Here is an 18,395-nt window from a genome sequence, read left to right as displayed (position 1 = left end):
CCATTACCTGTGAGTGTAATGTTCATATGTTAAAACCATTGAGAATGATCATTACCTGTGAGTGTAATGTTCATATGTTAAAACTCATTGAGAATGATCATTACCTGTGAGTGTAATGTTCATATGTTAAAACCATTGAGAATGACCATTACCTGTGAGTGTAATGTTCATATGTTAAAACCATTGAGAATGACCATTACCTGTGAGTGTAATGTTCATATGTTAAAACCATTGAGAATGACCATTACCTGTGAGTGTAATGTTCATATGTTAAAACCATTGAGAATGATCATTACCTGTGAGTGTAATGTTCATATGTTAAAACCATTGAGAATGATCATTACCTGTGAGTGTAATGTAATGTTTGAGAATGACCATTACCTGTGAGTGTAATGTTCATATGTTAAAACCATTGAGAATGACCATTACCTGTGAGTGTAATGTTCATATAATAAAACCGTTGAGAATGACCATTACCTGTGAGTGTAATGTTCATATGTTAAAACCATTGAGAATGACCATTACCTGTGAGTGTAATGTTCATATGTTAAAACCATTGAGAATGACCATTACCTGTGAGTGTAATGTTCATATGTTAAAACCATTGAGAATGACCATTACCTGTGAGTGTAATGTTCATATGTTAAAACCATTGAGAATGACCATTACCTGTGAGTGTAATGTTCATATAATAAAACCATTGAGAATGACCATTACCTGTGAGTGTAATGTCATATGTTAAAACCATTGAGAATGACCATTACCTGTGAGTGTAATGTTCATATAATAAACCATTGAGAATGACCATTACCTGTGAGTGTAATGTTCATATGTTAAAACCATTGAGAATGACCATTACCTGTGAGTGTAATGTTCATATAATAAAACCGTTAAGAATGACCATTACCTGTGAGTGTAATGTTCATATGTTAAAACCATTGAGAATGACCATTACCTGTGAGTGTAATGTTCATATAATAAAACCGTTGAGAATGACCATTACCTGTGAGTGTAATGTTCATATGTTAAAACCATTGAGAATGACCATTACCTGTGAGTGTAATGTTCATATGTTAAAACCATTGAGAATGACCATTACCTGTGAGTGTAATGTTCATATGTTAAAACCATTGAGAATGATCATTACCTGTGAGTGTAATGTTCATATGTTAAAACCGTTGAGAATGATAATTACCTGTGAGTGTAATGTTCATATAATAAAACCGTTGAGAATGACCATTACCTGTGAGTGTAATGTTCATATGTTAAAACCATTGAGAATGATCATTACCTGTGAGTGTAATGTTCATATGTTAAAACCGTTAAGAATGACCATTACCTGTGAGTGTAATGTTCATATAATAAAACCGTTAAGAATGACCATTACCTGTGAGTGTAATGTTCATATGTTAAAACCATTGAGAATGACCATTACCTGTGAGTGTAATGTTCATATAATAAAACCGTTGAGAATGACCATTACCTGTGAGTGTAATGTTCATATGTTAAAACCATTGAGAATGACCATTACCTGTGAGTGTAATGTTCATATGTTAAAACCGTTGAGAATGACCATTACCTGTGAGTGTAATGTTCATATAATAAAACCGTTGAGAATGACCATTACCTGTGAGTGTTAGTCCAACCGCCAGAGCAATGGTAGCCAGTATGACAGCAGCTAGAACACACACAATCCCCACTAGAAGCAGTCGACGGGAGGCGGTGGCGCGTTTGGCCGCAGCATTGTCTGCAACACCATTTTCATTGATGTCTATCTGAAGCATACTGAAGCGGACATTAGGGTGTTCGTCCTCCTTCGTTGTCATGTCTTTAGGAATCTCATAATCAACAGGAAGTTGTTTGGGTTGATGGTTGCCTGCATCTGAAATAGAGAATACCTCTGTTAGAGATCCAAGCACCTGTAGACACCAACAGACCAAACTGTTTGTTCTTTAACTAAAAAGCTAAATGACATAAAGTTCCATCCCTCCTCATTTAAGAATCCTCACTTCATTTGAGTGAATCTGAACAGAATTTGAGTACAGGTTTGAGCTACATACTCTACTGCCACAGCCAACTTTACATCACACATGAGTGAGACTGAGAGGGTTTAATCCTGCTTAGTGTGGGCAGAAAGCTTGCAGGTCTGAGTGAGTGAGTGAGTGAGTGAGTGAGTGAGTGAGTGAGTGAGTGAGTGAGTGAGTGAGTGAGTGAGTGAGTGAGCGAGCGAGCAAAAGTGATTAGTTTTACGCTGCACTCAACAATATTCTAGCTATATGGCAGCAGTCTGTAAATAATCGAGTCTGGACAAGACAATCCAGTGATCAACATCATAGGCATCGACCTATGCAATTGGGATATGATGACATGTGTCAACCAAGTCAGCGAGCCTGAGCACCCGATCCAGTTAGTGGCCTCTTACGACAAGCATGGGTTACTGAAGATCAATTCTAACCAGGATCTTCACGGGTGATGCAGGTCTCAGACATTTACCACTTTGGTGCGGCGGTGATAGAACTAGAAACGTGATTAGGGGGAACAGGGATTTGAACCAACAATCATAGGTTTCTGTTGACTTGCAGCATGAATTCAGAAATAAAACAAAGCAGGCTGGTAGTCCCATTCACAAATAAGCTTCCGATCTCCAGCCAGTGGCAATTTGCAATTTTTGTTTTTAAACTATTTCTTGACCAGTCAAGATACATCAAGTGCTTGTTCATTTTCAGCCACAGTGTTTCATACTGCCTATGCCTGAATCTTGTTACAAAGAGTCTGTCCGGTCTGTCCTATTGATTGACAGCTGATTGCAAAACTCTTAAGCAAGAGATCTGATGACTGATTACTGTATTTGATTGTCAACTTAGAACTTGGTAAGTTTCTATGACATCACCAAAAGAAAAAACTATCAGAACCACTTTATATCTGCCCACAAATACTATCAGTCTCCAAAGATGAAGGATCCCTCATTCCATCTGACTATGATGAACTGACAAACACTAATACACCCTGATGTATCGTCTCCATGCTGCATATACAGTTGACACTGAGTACGCATCCGCCATGTTGTTACTCCAATGACAACACGCGGCATGTTTGATGTTCAAATTAGTATTGACAGTTCAAAGGGCTGATGTCATTGATTTACACAACAGATAATGCAGCACCAGCCCCTGCAACACATGAGGTGGATGTTTATTTAACAATCAAGGATCAATTGACGATCCCAATTAGATATGGAGAACACGCGTTGTAACAGACGGATTATTACGTCATTGATTTACTCTCATTACACGATCGCCTCCATGGTGTAGTGGTTAGAGCGTCCGCCCGGAGAGCGGAAGGTCGCGGGTTCGATCCCCGACCGCGTCATGCCAAAAGACGTTAAAATATGATACTTGTTGGTCCCTGCCTGGCGTTCGGCATTAATGGGTACAACAAGGACTGGTCGGCTCGGAGTCAGTATAATGTGTCTGAGTGGGGTATTCATGCTTCACTGCGGCATGGTATCTCAGTGAGCTAGCACTATAAAACCAGCTTCAGTCTGGGCTAGTACAAGCAGCCGCACATACTCATACACACGCATGCACATCGTCATATGAGCAAAATATTCTCAAGCGCGACGTTAAACCCAATTTCACCTCACCTAACCTCTCATTACACAACGTGTAATCACATGAAGTTTTTGGGAGCCGTGTTTTACCCCGCGGTTTAACCGAATCCGCGGTACCGCGAAGCGCGTTATTGCGAGGGATGACTGTACTACTTATACAGAGTCATGTACAGATGGCTTCTTTCTGTTGTTGCTATATCCCATCAGCCATTATCTTTCATTGGCAACTGGACAATGTGTATCCACTGTGTACCCAAATGTTTTGGGTGGACTCAAACCCAAATGTTTTACAACCTGTACCTACTTGTACATAAACAACTGGACTAGAAAAAGCAAAATCCATACAGTGTTCGAGACCATAGCAGCAAATGAATGAATGTTAAAATGTTTAATGGTGTTTCAAAGTAATAGGAGAATAAATTGCTGCAGGAATCCTGTAAGTTATGAGATCTGTCTGACCCACTTTAATGCAATCCCGTTTTAGCAATGAAGTCAGGTATGGCTCATCTTAATTTGGATATGAATAAATGTAACTTTTGGTACAGGTCAATCAAAAGGGGTACAAAAGCTCCAAGTCAGGTAACGAATCTGATGAATATATAGTCCGTTTGGCTCAAAAGTGGACCGATGAATTGCAATCGAACTCGAAAACTAATAAACATAAAATACTCAGAATTTATGTCCTCAGACCAACTCGGTGAGGTTTTGCAGAATTTATGTCCTAAAAATAAAAATTGTTTAACAAACTATCATTAAACTTTTGACACAGTTCACTATTTGTTACGAGGGAGGAGAGCAGAGAAAGGGACAGCCAGGTGTGCGAGAAAGGATGGAGATGGCACAGCACAGGTTAATGAATCAATAACGTTGTCGGCACTTGCTTCTCTAACACCTGGCTGTCCCTTTCTCTGCACTCCTCCCTCGTAACAAATAGTGAACTGTGTCAAAATTTTAATGATAGTTTGCTAAACAACTTTTGTAATTTTAGAACATAAATTCTGCAAACAAATCATAGAGTTGGTCTGATCTTTTGATTATGATCAGCGTTTCATTGAGTATTTTATGTTTATTACTTTTCGAGTTAGATTGCAATTCATCGGTCTGCTTTTGAGCCAAACGGACTATAGGTACAAGTAAGAAATTTTTGTTGGGCACGAATTTCATATTGGACGGATTGTCTAATATTCCTTCTGCATCAATGATAGTGTGGTTAATCCCTTTCATGCATGCCCTTGAGTTGTTTTTAAATTCTCATCAGACATATTCAGGTTTGTACTGTGCTGTCTTACTTTACACTTGCTTTACAAACTAAGTATGATTTATACAGAAATGTCAATTCATTATAAAATAAATACGTTGTCACAGAAAAGACATCTTGCTCTTCAAGGGGACAGCAATGTACTAGAATTTGTACTTTACTAAGAAAGTGTAATCTCAAATATAACATATAGTTACATTTGACCACTTTCTAAATGACATTGTGTAATCACAGCTTTCGGACGTGGGAGCCGTGCCAATTTACACTTCTCAGAGGGGTACACAAAGTCCGCAGTCTAGACTACCAGTTATCCGACTTCCATTTTTCTGGAAGTTGCGCTGGCTGAGCGGGTTAGGCAACTGACTTTGTGTGCTGGTGAATAGGTGCCTGACTCTGAGGGTGTGGGTTCGAATCCCGGGTGGGACTCAACCCAAAGAGTACTAGAATTTGTACTTTACCAAGAAAGTGTAATCCCAAATAAAACATATGTGACAGCAATGCTCTGTTAATGAAAAGAGATGGATGTGTAACAATGGTGTAACTGATGTAGGACAATGGAGTATGCTCTTATAGATGATGCACCATACTACATCTTACCAGGCACATATCACAGACTGACTGACTGAGTTTGGTTTTACGCTGCTTTTAGCAATATTCCAGCAACATCACGGCGGACATATCACAGAACCATCCTATGCTAGTTTGGGGTGAAACACCAAAGTACACAGATAAATACTTTTTGTCAAACAATGCTCAAAATAGCACACATTTACTGCAGCTAATGAACTTAACATACAACAACCTTAGCAAACAGACGTTAATGGCTCACTGAATTTTGGCTTAAATAAAATATTGCTAATCCATACAATACTGTACCCTGGGGTATCATACAGACAAAATGATTTCTGCATTTTGTTTTTGTGTTTGTATGTTTTTCAGAGCCTCGCTCAGCAATGTCCCAGTTATTAGAATAGTACATGTGAAAACAGATTAATTCTGGATCATGCAAACAAATGTTTGACAATATGAGCAGAGTCTGATGCTGTCAAGGTACATGGACAATCAATCAATCATCTGTCCATGTTGATCACTCAGTCGATGTTCGTCAGTATCTTAATTGTTGTACATAACAAGCTTTAAGGTTGCTGAAGACTAGTCTAACCTGGAATCTCCATGGCCAGCTATTGCATGTCTCCAGTCAGTAATGTCACTACGTATTAACTAAACTGTCATATTTACTACAACAAAATAGAATATGACAAATATTGTTACGGATTTACACAAACATTAATCTTATCCAGCTTCATGTGAGTTAACAGTGTCAGTCTCATTCAGTTTCATGGTAGCATAATCCCTTCAACAAGACTAAAATGATACAAAACATTAGTTAAAGAGTCAAGGATCAGTCCATATAAAGTAAGCCCCTCTGTCACTGTTGGTTGCCCCTTGTCAGTTGTCTCCATTTAAAATGGCACTCATCAACTGATATTGTTATTACTATCCACTGAATTACCAAATAGGTCTACATCATCTCTTAATTAACTGAAAACGTAAGCATGAAAACATCAGGGTTAAAATTATTTCATATTTTCATTTGTCCACAAAAATGACATGACACAGAGTTGCCATCTGCCAAATGGTGAAAGTGGCACACCACCAGGAAATCACTAGTCCATCCTGAATTTTAGTGGTCTCTGACAAGCGGGACTTACAATATCTTTTAATCCTGACGAACTTCAATCATCATGGTTGCAAGTTTGAGAGGGTACAATATATCTTTTATGTTTGGATTATTATTAATCATTCGTGCTGCAATGATTTGCCTATTGATTATGATCAACACAGCATCATGAACAAATTATGTTGTCATTATTCAAATGACATGCTTTAAGAAACATACAATTAGAAGCAATGAGTACAAAACGGACCAACCTACCTGACAATGCTCAATGATGTACTGCATCTATGGATAAGCCATGTCATCACGTAAAAACTATCGTCTGCTAAAAGTCAACAGAAATGCCTGTGAAACCGCAGAGAAAGAGCTAAATCAACTGTAACGCAAGTCTTATATATGGTGGCAAAGCGACACCTCAATCAAACTACAATTAACCTCATTTGGGGCCCCGCTGTCATGGTCACATGCCCCCACCGAGTGTTCAGCGCCTTGCGTTCTGGTTGAGCTGTAGAGTCTTGAGAAATGTGAGAAATATTTCCCTTGACACCGTAAAAAACGACTTATAATATATACATAGAATGAATACAAGCTTCAAGTCGCACTTGTCATTTTATGACGGGTACAAAGGCAACAGTACACTTGACATAGTCGGCTGGGACCCCCTATGGGTTTGTATTCGTACAGGTATGTGACCCTTCACCTCAGGAATGTCAAATATGCAGACGCCGTAACCTGACATAAACAAAGTCAAACGTGATAATAACTTAAGCGTTTTCGCATAATCTGATAATTACCATTCTAGAGTTGCCGTATGGCGACAAAGGCTTGTTTGGAATCGGATAGGGTGTAGTTTTCGTAGCATTGTCAGTGGAGTGAAACTGTCTTGTTGATATCTGCGATTGCACATGGATGACTCTTCAGTCACATTTGATTTTGCCTCCACCCACCTGTCGGTACTTACTATCAGAGATGTACGTTTGTATGCCAAACGTCAAAAGAACAAATCGCCGTCCGTCCCTCCGCCCCCTCCCTAACTTCCGATAATGTGTACTATGGTACTTCAATGTACAAAACATGCTGATGCGCGATTAGTTTCTAGTATTTATTGTGAAAATACAAAATTGAGACTTTTGCGCTTTTGAACCTAGACTTTTAAGTGGTTGAGAAATTTGCCAAATTTTTGTCATTAAAAATACTGATGTAAAGATATGTTTATGGTACGTCAGGTTTAATCACGGACTATTCCACGTATTTGCATTACAACAGCACTGGCGAAGAGCAAGTGAAATCATTACGGCCCCTATGCTTCGTTGGGATTTATCGTAAGTTCTCTGAACTTTCAGACAATATATTCTTTACATCCAATTCACTAAAAGATGAATAGCTAAAACAAAACTCACCGTCACACTCGAAATCCAGTCTTGTTTCTGGAAGATGAAAGAAAACTGAGCTTTTGAGCTAATCTTTCAAGACGGGTGGAAAATTTGAAATGCGAGGTGGATGTTGAAATGTCGTTCCATCTGACAGACATGGTGTAGGGTCATATAAGGGTTCCAAATCATACGGATAATAGACATCCATGTTCTTGAGTATTCCATAAATAAGACCAGTGTTACGACGTAAATTGTAATAAAAACGTAAATTGTAATATTTGCAGCAAATTGTAATAAACTTTTATTACAATTTACGTCGTAATAACCAGTATTCCATAATGTATATAGACTTCTTGATTATGCATCATGAAACTTTCATTGTCTTGTTTTCAAAACTGTGACTGAGAGTCCATGCATTTACATCAACATAGTCAGTCTGTGGTATGTGTCTAAACACATGTTTACATCAACATAGTCAGTCTGTGGTATGTGTCTAAACACATGTTTACATCAACATAGTCAGTCTATGTGTTTACATCAACTCAGTCTGTGTAGTATGTGTCTAATCACATGTATGTGTCTAAACACATGTTTACATCAACATAGTCAGTCTGTGGTATGTGTCTAAACACATGTTTACATCAACATAGTCAGTCTGTGTTATGTGTCTAAACACATGTTTACATTAACATTGTCAGTCTGTAGTATGTGTCTAAACACATGTTTACATCAACATAGTCAGTCTGTAGTATGTGTCTAAACACATGTTTACATCAACATAGTCAGCCTGTGGTATATGTCTAAACACATGTTTACATCAACATAGTCAGTCTGTGTTATGTGTCTAAACACATGTTTACATCAAGATAGTCAGTCTGTGGTATGTATCTAAACACATGTGTGTCAGTCTGTAGTATGTGTCTAAACACATGTTTATATCTTTACATCAACATAGTCAGTCTGTGTTATGTGTCTAAACACATGTTTACATCAACATAGTCAGTCTGTGGTATGTGTCTAAACACATGTTTACATCAACATAGTCAGTCTGTAGTATGTGTCTAAACACATGTTTACATCAACATAGTCAGTCTGTGGTATGTGTCTAAACACATGTTTACATCAACATAGTCAGTCTGTAGTATGTGTCTAAAATCTGTTTCTAAACACATGTTTACATCACACATAGTCAGTCTGTGGTATGTGTCTCAAAACACATGTTTACATCAACATAGTCAGTCTGTATGTTTACATCAACATAGTGTGTGTCTAAACACATGTTTACATCAACATAGTCAGTCTGTGTTATGTGTCTAAACACATGTTTACATCAACATAGTCAGTCTGTAGTATGTGTCTAAACACATGTTTACATCAACATAGTCAGTCTGTGGTATGTGTCTAAACACATGTTTACATCAACATAGTCAGTCTGTGGTATGTGTCTAAACACATGTTTACATCAACATAGTCAGTCTGTAGTATGTGTCTAAACACATGTTTACATCAACATAGTCAGTCTGTAGTATGTGTCTAAACACATGTTTACATCAACATTGTCAGTCTGTAGTAGTCTGTAGTATTGTGTCTAACACAGTCTGTGGTATGTGTCTAAAACACATGTTTACATCAACATGTTTACATCAACATAGTCAGTCTGTGGTATGTATCTAAACACATGTTTACATCATAGTCATAGTCAGTCTCTGTATCAGTCAGTCTGTATGTGTCTAAACACATGTTTACATCAACATCAGTCAGTCTGTTTACATCAACAGTATGTGTCTAAACACATGTTTACATCAACATAGTCAGTCTGTAGTATGTGTCTAAACACATGTTTACATCAACATAGTCAGTCTGTGGTATGTATCTAAACACATGTTTACATCAACATAGTCAGTCTGTGTTATGTGTCTAAACATATGTTTACATCAACATTGTCAGTCTGTGGTATGTATCTAAACACATGTTTACATCCACATAGTCAGTCTCTGGTATGTGTCTTAACACATGTGTACTTCCACATAGTCTGTAGTGTTTATGCATACGCACGTATATCTACATACTCGATCTCTAGCAATCATGAATATGTCTATACACAGGTCTTTCACCATGTTCTGCCCCTAAGAATATTATAGAATGACCTATAAGAGCCTTATTCCAGAACCATCGGCCTAAGACAGGTATACAAGGGGAGACGGTTATTGAATCTTATCTCACATAACATCTTAATGTATAAGCAGGCCAACACAGTGTGCGATCACTATCTACCCTGGGATATTCGTCCCGGTTAACAATTTAGTTTTTTTAAGGGAATCAACTCGTGACAATCCACATGGTCAAACCTTCTTTAAGTGTCTGTATCCAAGTTGAGTAACATCACTTAACAGGGCATGCCACCGGCATACTAAAGTGGTTACCAGGCATACTGAAGTGGTTACCGGCATACTAAAGTGGTTACCGGCATACTAAAGTGGTTACCGGCATACTGAAGTGGTTACCGGCATACTAAAGTGGTTACCAGCATACTAAAGTGGTTACCGGCATACTAAAGTGGTTACCGGCATACTGAAGTGGTTACCGGCATACTAAAGTGGTTACCGGCATACTGAAGTGGTTACCGGCATACTAAAGTGGTTACAGCATACTTAAGTGGTTACCGGCATACTAAAGTGGTTACCGGCATACTAAAGTGGTTACCGGCATACTAAAGTGGTTACCGGCATACTAAAGTGGTTACCAGCATACTAAAGTGGTTACCGGCAGTGGTTGCAAAGTGGTTACCGGGCTGAAGTGGTTACCTAAGTGGTTACCGGCATACTGAAGTGGTTACCGGCATACTAAAGTGGTTACCGGCATACTAAAGTGGTTACCAGCATACTGAAGTGGTTACCGGCATACTGAAGTGGTTACCGGCATACTGAAGTGGTTACCGGCATACTAAAGTGGTTACCGGCATAAGTGGTTACCGGCATACTAAAGTGGTTACCGGCATACTGAAGTGGTTACCGGCATACTAAAGTGGTTACCAGCATACTAAGTGTAGTTGGCACCCTGCGTAAAGCCTCGCGACATCCGAAGGTCCCTGAGACACAACAGTAATTGTAAGTTACCTGGCATAGTGAAGACAACTTCATCCATGGTCGTTAGGCTAACTGATTGTGGGTCATCGTTCCACGATGTCATGGGTCGCTGTTCATGCTGTCAGCCACTGGTTTGTTCGGTCCAGACTCGATCATTCAACATGTCTGCATTATAGCCGGAAGACTGCTGACAACAGCGGTAAACTACAATCAATATATAATTCTATCGCATCATCAAGGAAAATTCCGTATATCAGCCATCATCACGTTTGCAGTATTTAGATTATATATTTCGTATCCTCGGAGATCAGCAAACTTATTACAGTTGTATTTTCTAACACGATTGTCTGAATTCTTGTAACTTTATATGTGTGCCATAAAGGCCGTGGCGCTGTCTTGTAGTAACGTTCGTGTCGAGATCAAAAGATTTTTGTTCCTTTAAGGTTTGCAGTGATAGGAACATTCCGTCTATCGACGAATTCCTTGCGCACCTGTTAACTTCCGGTTCAGGGCGATACGTGCAGACGCTCTTTCCGTTGTTGAATCATCGCATGGCCTACTTTTCTTTACGAGTAGTTTCATCTTTCCTGTTACCTTTTGTGGTATGAATATGATATTGATCAATGCGGGTTGGCCGGTATGCATCCGTTACATATATAGCCAAAGGAAACGCAGTACTGACACTTAATGCTGAGAAACTTGGCCTATTTTGTAGATTCGTGTTCGCACTAATCGCAGTGGTCTGCATGTGGATATAAGTTTAGGCGTCTAGACGGTGCTTCAGCTCAGGACTAGTGATATGAACGCATTAGGTGTATGAATGTAATCAGAGAGTCTATAAATAATGGACACCGAATATAGAATACATTGTATACAAATGCATAAAACGACATTATTCTCTATAATAACTTCTCAACTCAATGTTTGTTGAATTTAAAAAAAATTGTTTATATATCCAAACTAGTGAAAACACTTCTTGTATAACCACCCTGCACAATTTCTGACAAGCTTCCCAAACAATCTGTTCTTAATATGTTCATCATATCATGCCTGAAAATTTACATCAAAATCCTTATTTTCTTGTGTTCCAATCCTGTCTGTGGAGAAGGGGTATATAACTGCCTACACACACTGATTAACGACTGTACAGTATACTGTATACATGTACATGTAGTTCAAGGACATTTGAACTAAGTCTGTCCTCTACCACATTTTGCCTGAAAACAAATACAACTGTATGATCTTATTAAATGCTCCAGTTTGTTGTCAATTTACCAAGTACCAATTTTATGATACTTCTACCGAGTATTCTAAATTGAAAATTCACACAAAACTATATATTATTGTCAGTATAAAACCCTATTAGATGTAGAAAAATACTTAAATTGTAACATTTGTTTAAATTTGAGGTCTGCCCTTTCAAAATTCAGATGTGGAAATGTTAATTTAGCAATAGAGACTGGGAGATATGAAAATATTGCTTCTAATGAAAGATTTGGTTTATTTTGTAAATCAAAAGGTATTAATGTTGTTGAAGATGTGTTACATATTTTGTATATCTGTGAATGTTTTCTGATGTTCGAGATAAATATATTGTGAAATATTTTAGTCAACCTCCTACAAAAAAACAACTTAAATATTATGCAATCTACCAATGTTGATGTGATTAAGAATGTAAGTCTATTTTTATATAATGTACAAATTAAAATTAAGAGCAGAGCTTGTTTATAACTCTATGTGTATGTGATTTATGTGATGTGTCACCATGCATCTGTCTGTATTATGGGCCAGTGGCCTTTTACTGAATAAAACTGTCTGTCTGTCTATTCTAAACATTGTAGTGTATAAATAGGATCATAAGGCAAGAGCTGAGTCATTTTACCAGAATATTTGATGGATATATGCTTTGTTCTTCAGATGCTGACCAGATGACAACCATGAATAATGAATCACCATTTTCTGGCTTGAAGATTGACAACTATCACAGGCTAGATGAGGTGGAAGGACGCACAACATGTGAAAAATGTAACAAATCTCGGAAATACTTCTGCTACTCTTGTTACTGTCCTGTCTTAGGGCTAGAAGAACTGACTCCCAGAGTTAAGGTATGGTATCATGGATTCAGCTGTATTCATTTTTGCACAATGTTGTTTAAAGTAACTGTCACACTTACAAATACTTGCCTGAAAAAAATGATAATATTGTGATAATTCATATGGATATCAGTAATGATTTAATTCATTGACACTGACTGTTTTTTTGTTTTGCTGGATAGACCAGGATCTGATTCACTTTTAATGCATATTGTTTTCAATGAATGGCATATGTATCTATCACTTCAAAGTTGCTGTATGTCTATAATTTGGAATGACAGGAGACCAGGTTTAGTTAAGTTTACATTTAATGGAGTATTTATCAGCAGAATTTCTGTTTGCTTGTATTTTAAGTTGAAACTTTGTCAATAATCCTCAACAAGTGAATGGGTCCTTCTTCAACTGGTACAATTTACTTACTTAATTGTTTGTTCTGTGCTGCCATGAAATCATATGAAGATAGCTACTATGATCATTATCTTTGAGAACATGATCATGATTTTATCAAAATTTCCAGTCTTTCAATAGCGTTTCAGTGCTGTTTCACATATATCATCATGTGTAGTTTCATTTCATTCAGCTGCCATTAAAAGTTGATGTGATTAAACATCCCTATGAAAGAGATGGCAAGAGCACAGCATGTCATGCGGCAGTTATCTCCCCTGATGTCAGCATCCATGTCTTCCCAGTTATACCAGACTTGGACAAGAACAGAGTAAGGAACCTTCATGCAGTCACAGAGCATACACCAGAGTCATTCTACTTAGTGTGATAAGTCTCAGAATCTACTACTGTACTAAGTGGCAACTGTGGAGAGCCTCTGTGTAGTTTAGTAATTCTGTAATGAAGAAACACTCGAATCTGTAGATTCCGGACGTAGAAGGGCTCATTGATTCTACCTCTGGAGTCAACAGATTCTAGTGATTTCTCCAACTGTAGAATTTTGTAAAAACATGGAGAGTTGCACCAGTTTTACCTGTGAAAAATGCATTTTCAAAATGGCCTCAGAATTAACTCAACAACAGTAGTGTGGTGCCATCATTATAGTTCAATAACTTCAGATTGACTAAAATATAGACAACATCAGTAAGCCAAGTTAGTGTGTTGTGTGTGTTGAATGCCTGGATTGGCAGTTGGCTTGGGGTACCCTTATTCTACACATGATATTATGGGCAGTCGTACCAGCCTTAAGAACACCACAAGTCCATGGATTCGTAAACAATTTAATCTTTAGACTCCCATCAGTAATTCTGTGTGTTAAGTATTTATCATTTGTGCTTTTGCATTGTAATATAATCCAGAAAATCTTAGAATATTGTCTAAAACATTTGCATCCTTAGGTTCATACAAAAGTTCTACTTTCAGTCAAAGCCATTATGTCAATCTTTGATATGTTGGACGTACGGTTGTTTTAAATTATAAACTTGGTCCTTGTGTATTCCTAATTGAGTCATTATGTTATGGCTCTCTGGAACCTTTGGTAACTAAAAGTTCTTACATAGGAGCTATCACCTTTTGGCAAAGCAGTGTTTTGACTGTATTTGTCATGTATTTTCCACACACATTATGATTGATTCACCCCCCAGGTACATAATCTGTATCTATCTGACAGACACTACTTGTGTTTCCTGGTGAGGATGCCGTCCAGCTGAAAGACTTGGCTGCCTTGTCTCATCAGACCTCGCTGACAGACCCTGTTACAGGTAAGAGACAATGAGAGACAATCAATCCCTTTCGAGAGCCATATTGATGGGTGGTGTAAGTAAGGGCTTGACCAGTAGTCAGACATTCTACTAAGGTCTGGATATGTACCGGAAAACTCCCAAAATTTCAGCCAGACCACAGGGCTGGTTAGATGTAAAACTTGTCAGCCCAGACCAATACTTACCTGCCTACAAAAAATACTAATTTACTTAGTATAATTAAATTAAAACTTGTAAAATATTGAAAAACCTAATACTAACTTGTTATACATGTCTAAATGTTAACCGGACCGTCAGGCAGGTGAATTTGAGAATCTGGCAGTCCGCGTTGAAAATAACCCGTCCCGGGCATTCAGGCTGGCAGGTATTTCGAACGCTGCTTAGGCCCATCTTAATCACATAAAGAACAGGCATTGAAAGTGTGTGACAACTGTTCTGTAAGTCATATATGAAGAAGTAAATCCTTTAAAGGTTTAGTGCTGCATGGCAGGTCACTATTCATATGTATAACTCTCACTGTGACAGGGTGGTGGGGTAGCCTAGTGGTTAAAGCTTCCACTCGTCACGCTGAAGACTTGGGTTCAATTCCCCACATGGGTACAATGTGCGAAGCCCATTTCTGGTCTACACTGCCAGGATATTCCTGGAGTATTGCTAAAAGCGGCGTAAAACCATACTCACTCACTGTGACAAGCGTCAAGAGTAAACTGTTCAGAGCACCAAAATTCAAGCTTTCTGTTGTCCCTTTAACTTTGTGTGTGTGTGTCTATGTGTGTGTAAGAAGTGCTTCTGTTTTTGCCTACCCTGTACATGGTAGAAAATTACTTATTAGTTCTATCTGGCCATTCCAATCACTTCATACATATTTGTGACAAGTACTAGACAAAAGTGGTGGCACAGGGTGCAGAACAAGGGAGGTAACTCCTCTCACCTTCAGTGCATTTGTAACATTAGATATTATATGATTGTGTATATTTGTTACAGTGCCCAGATATCTGTGTATTTCATTCTTTGGAAATTTCGTCTTCAGACAAACGTGAAACAGAAGAAAGCACCAAATGTGACAATACTCACCCTCCAGATTCCTTGGATATAAAAGACAGATTATGCTCAAGTGATAACTTTCATCCCAGTCATGCAAATGGAGCTGATACCATAGTTCCTCCTAACAACAGTCCACCGAACAACAGTCCACCAAGGAACCAGTTATCATCTGAAGATGTGGGCAAGGCTACTTGTGATGGCCTGGAGAAGAAGGCCCAGGCAGCTTCACCTCCACCATTTGATCGTGTGGTGTTCATCGACTCCACATGGAACCAAACTTACAGAATCTCACAGGATGAGAGGTTAAAAGGTAGGACACTTTAGTCTTTGTAGTTGGACAATGTTAACAATCAAGTGTCTAAACAATGTGTTAAACTGATGGCAGTGGCAGCATTGCTTTATCATCCAAAACTGTGTTCCACAGGAGATATCGCTTGTGTGAGATCAAACGATATCTCCTAGGAGATATCATTTTGACAGTAGATTTTGTACAATATCCTGACAATGCTATGACGTCATGAGCATGATGACGTCACAATGCTATGACATCGCTGCACTGCAAGTCTAATGGCAGAACGGTGGTCAGAGATGTACTTTTTTCAATGAAAACTAATGAAGAGTGATTTTTGATGAGAAATAGAATCTCACCCTCGTGTCTTCTGATATCAAATATATCAACCACTCGTTGATAAAAGTAAAAAAAATTTGTAACTTTATCAACTCGTGGTGATATATTTGATATCAAAAGACACTCTGGTGAGATTCTCTATATACCTCTACAGGATTATATGGGTTCAGTGCCTGAACATGACTAGTTACACATGGGTCCGTTATTGTGAGCATGTGACTCGCCTATGAAACCTGATCTACCCAGGATAGAGAGTATTACCACTCAGTGTTTGCAATACTTTAATTTGTAGTTGGCCATCAGGGCCTGCTGTCGCCTGCAGGCTGTAAAATCTACAGGCCCTGAATGAAATCTGCAGGCCCATCTGCAGTCAAACCAATGAAAACAAAACAGACTACACTGTACAAAGTTTCATGCTGTTTCTATAAAATCAATTAGGGAAGCGCAGAGAGAAGTTTGTATTTGTTAAAGACTGGTGTTGATATTCCTATGCGCAAAGCGCGGAAATACCAGGCAGTGAAAGTTTAAGTTATCACAACATGATGGATCATGGATGACCCCCGAACGTTAATAAAAAAAAATATGGGAAAGATTTCAGTTGAAAAAAAAATGACGTATAATTTACTGAAGGCCATAAGGGCCTGCAAATATTTGAAACTGCCGGCCCGATACAATAACAACCGGCGCTGGGCCTCCGGGCCGGTGATTCTTTCGAACGCTGTTACCACTGGTACACATAACTATCACTGATACACAAGACATCTCACTGCTGATACATCATACAGCACCAGCTGCCTCATACTGGGACTAACTGAACAAGGGGGGTAACTCCTCTGACCTTAAGCTCATAGTCATAGACGTCAGTGGTAGTCAGACTTTGTATGCCTCTGTTTAATTTTCACAAGCCATAATGAGAAGTGAGTTTGGTTTTACACTGCTTTTAGCAATATTCCAGCAATATCAGAACGTCAGAAATGGGCTTCACACATCGTAGTCATGTGGGGAATCAAACCTGGGTCTTCAGCGTGATGAGTGAATGCTTTAACCACTAGGCTACCCCATCATGCCCCATAATGGAAAGAATGTGAAAAGAGGCTAACAAGCAGGCACTTATTTCACCATGTTCACACATTGTACAGTTCTGATACTTGATACATGTTCCCAATTACAGGTTTACAGAAAGTGGAGCTGCAGTCTCGGACGACCAATTTCTGGCGAAATCACCAAGGTAACCCCGAGACCTACCTCTCCACAATAGAGGCCATTTACTACTTCATGTGTGACTACCATGAACTGTTCCTCTCGACAACATATGAAGGACAGTATGACAACCTCCTCTTTTTCTTTGCATGCCTTCATGAAAAAGTAAACAGTGCCAAATGCAGGAAGAAAATAAAAACTACACCATGTTAAATGAACTTTGCATGATGTTATTGTTTTTCATATTTTTGACAAGTTGATAATTGTGTATGATCAAGTTACCATTTGACATACAGGTAGTTCTAGCTACCACAGGTGTTAATAGTAAGTAAAGTTAATATACCCACGTTCAAAAGTGTGAAGGTCATTACCTCTACAGTTTTGTCTATGGACTTTTGTATTGAGAAAGGTGGAGATAGCTGTGTTATGCCCCACTTCATGCAAATAAAAAGCAAGTAAATCTTATTTAATTGTGTACAAATATAATGTGAAGATAAGTGAAAGTGCCATTTGTGTGGTGTTTGTGAGACGTACTGGTAATGTCACCAGTCTTACTGTCCAGTACTGTATTGGCAGCTGCAGGGGATACTACTTGTGTCAGGTCAGATGACACCATGGATGCAGGGAGATCTTACTCTCATGATATGCAGTCTCATGTTAAAATGTTCCAGATATAACAAGTAATTCTGTTCTAGCCTACCCTGAACTTCAGTTTATATTTC

At 38.5% G+C, this 18,395-nt stretch overlaps 2 protein-coding genes across 3 annotated transcripts in view; one reads left to right on the top strand and one right to left on the bottom strand.

The window, feature by feature from the left end:
* The window catches only part of LOC124270698 (atrial natriuretic peptide-converting enzyme-like), a 42,994-nt gene extending 35,501 nt beyond the window's left edge, over window positions 1-7,493 (bottom strand). The window contains exons 1-2 of the mRNA XM_046705732.1: window positions 7,341-7,493; window positions 1,628-1,882 (exon numbers count right to left, since the gene is read on the bottom strand). Of these exons, the coding sequence (XP_046561688.1) occupies window positions 1,628-1,826 (199 nt within the window). The 5' untranslated portion in view covers window positions 1,827-1,882; window positions 7,341-7,493. The remainder of the gene's footprint in view (window positions 1-1,627; window positions 1,883-7,340) is intronic.
* A 4,011-nt stretch (window positions 7,494-11,504) lies between these two features.
* LOC124270717 (tRNA-uridine aminocarboxypropyltransferase 1-like) lies at window positions 11,505-17,891 on the top strand. Of its 2 annotated transcripts, none has more exons than XM_046705750.1 (6): window positions 11,505-11,607; window positions 12,923-13,110; window positions 13,679-13,813; window positions 14,711-14,801; window positions 15,832-16,155; window positions 17,645-17,891. In XM_046705750.1, the coding sequence occupies exons 2-6, from the start codon at window positions 12,934-12,936 to the stop codon at window positions 17,884-17,886; spliced, it is 969 nt and encodes a 322-aa protein (XP_046561706.1). In that variant the 5' UTR covers window positions 11,505-11,607; window positions 12,923-12,933; the 3' UTR covers window positions 17,887-17,891. The 2 variants fall into 2 exon arrangements, with proteins under 2 accessions (XP_046561706.1, XP_046561705.1); XM_046705749.1 differs by having other exon boundaries at window positions 11,507-11,642.
* The last annotated feature ends 504 nt before the right edge of the window (window positions 17,892-18,395 follow it).

This window comes from Haliotis rubra, unplaced genomic scaffold, assembly GCF_003918875.1.
Source record: "Haliotis rubra isolate DU_JTF1 unplaced genomic scaffold, ASM391887v1 Scf154, whole genome shotgun sequence".
In the NCBI taxonomy this organism is placed as follows: Eukaryota; Metazoa; Mollusca; class Gastropoda; order Lepetellida; family Haliotidae; genus Haliotis; species Haliotis rubra.
The sequence above is the reverse complement of the archived record's forward strand: the minus strand, read 5'-3'. Positions and strand labels throughout refer to the sequence as shown.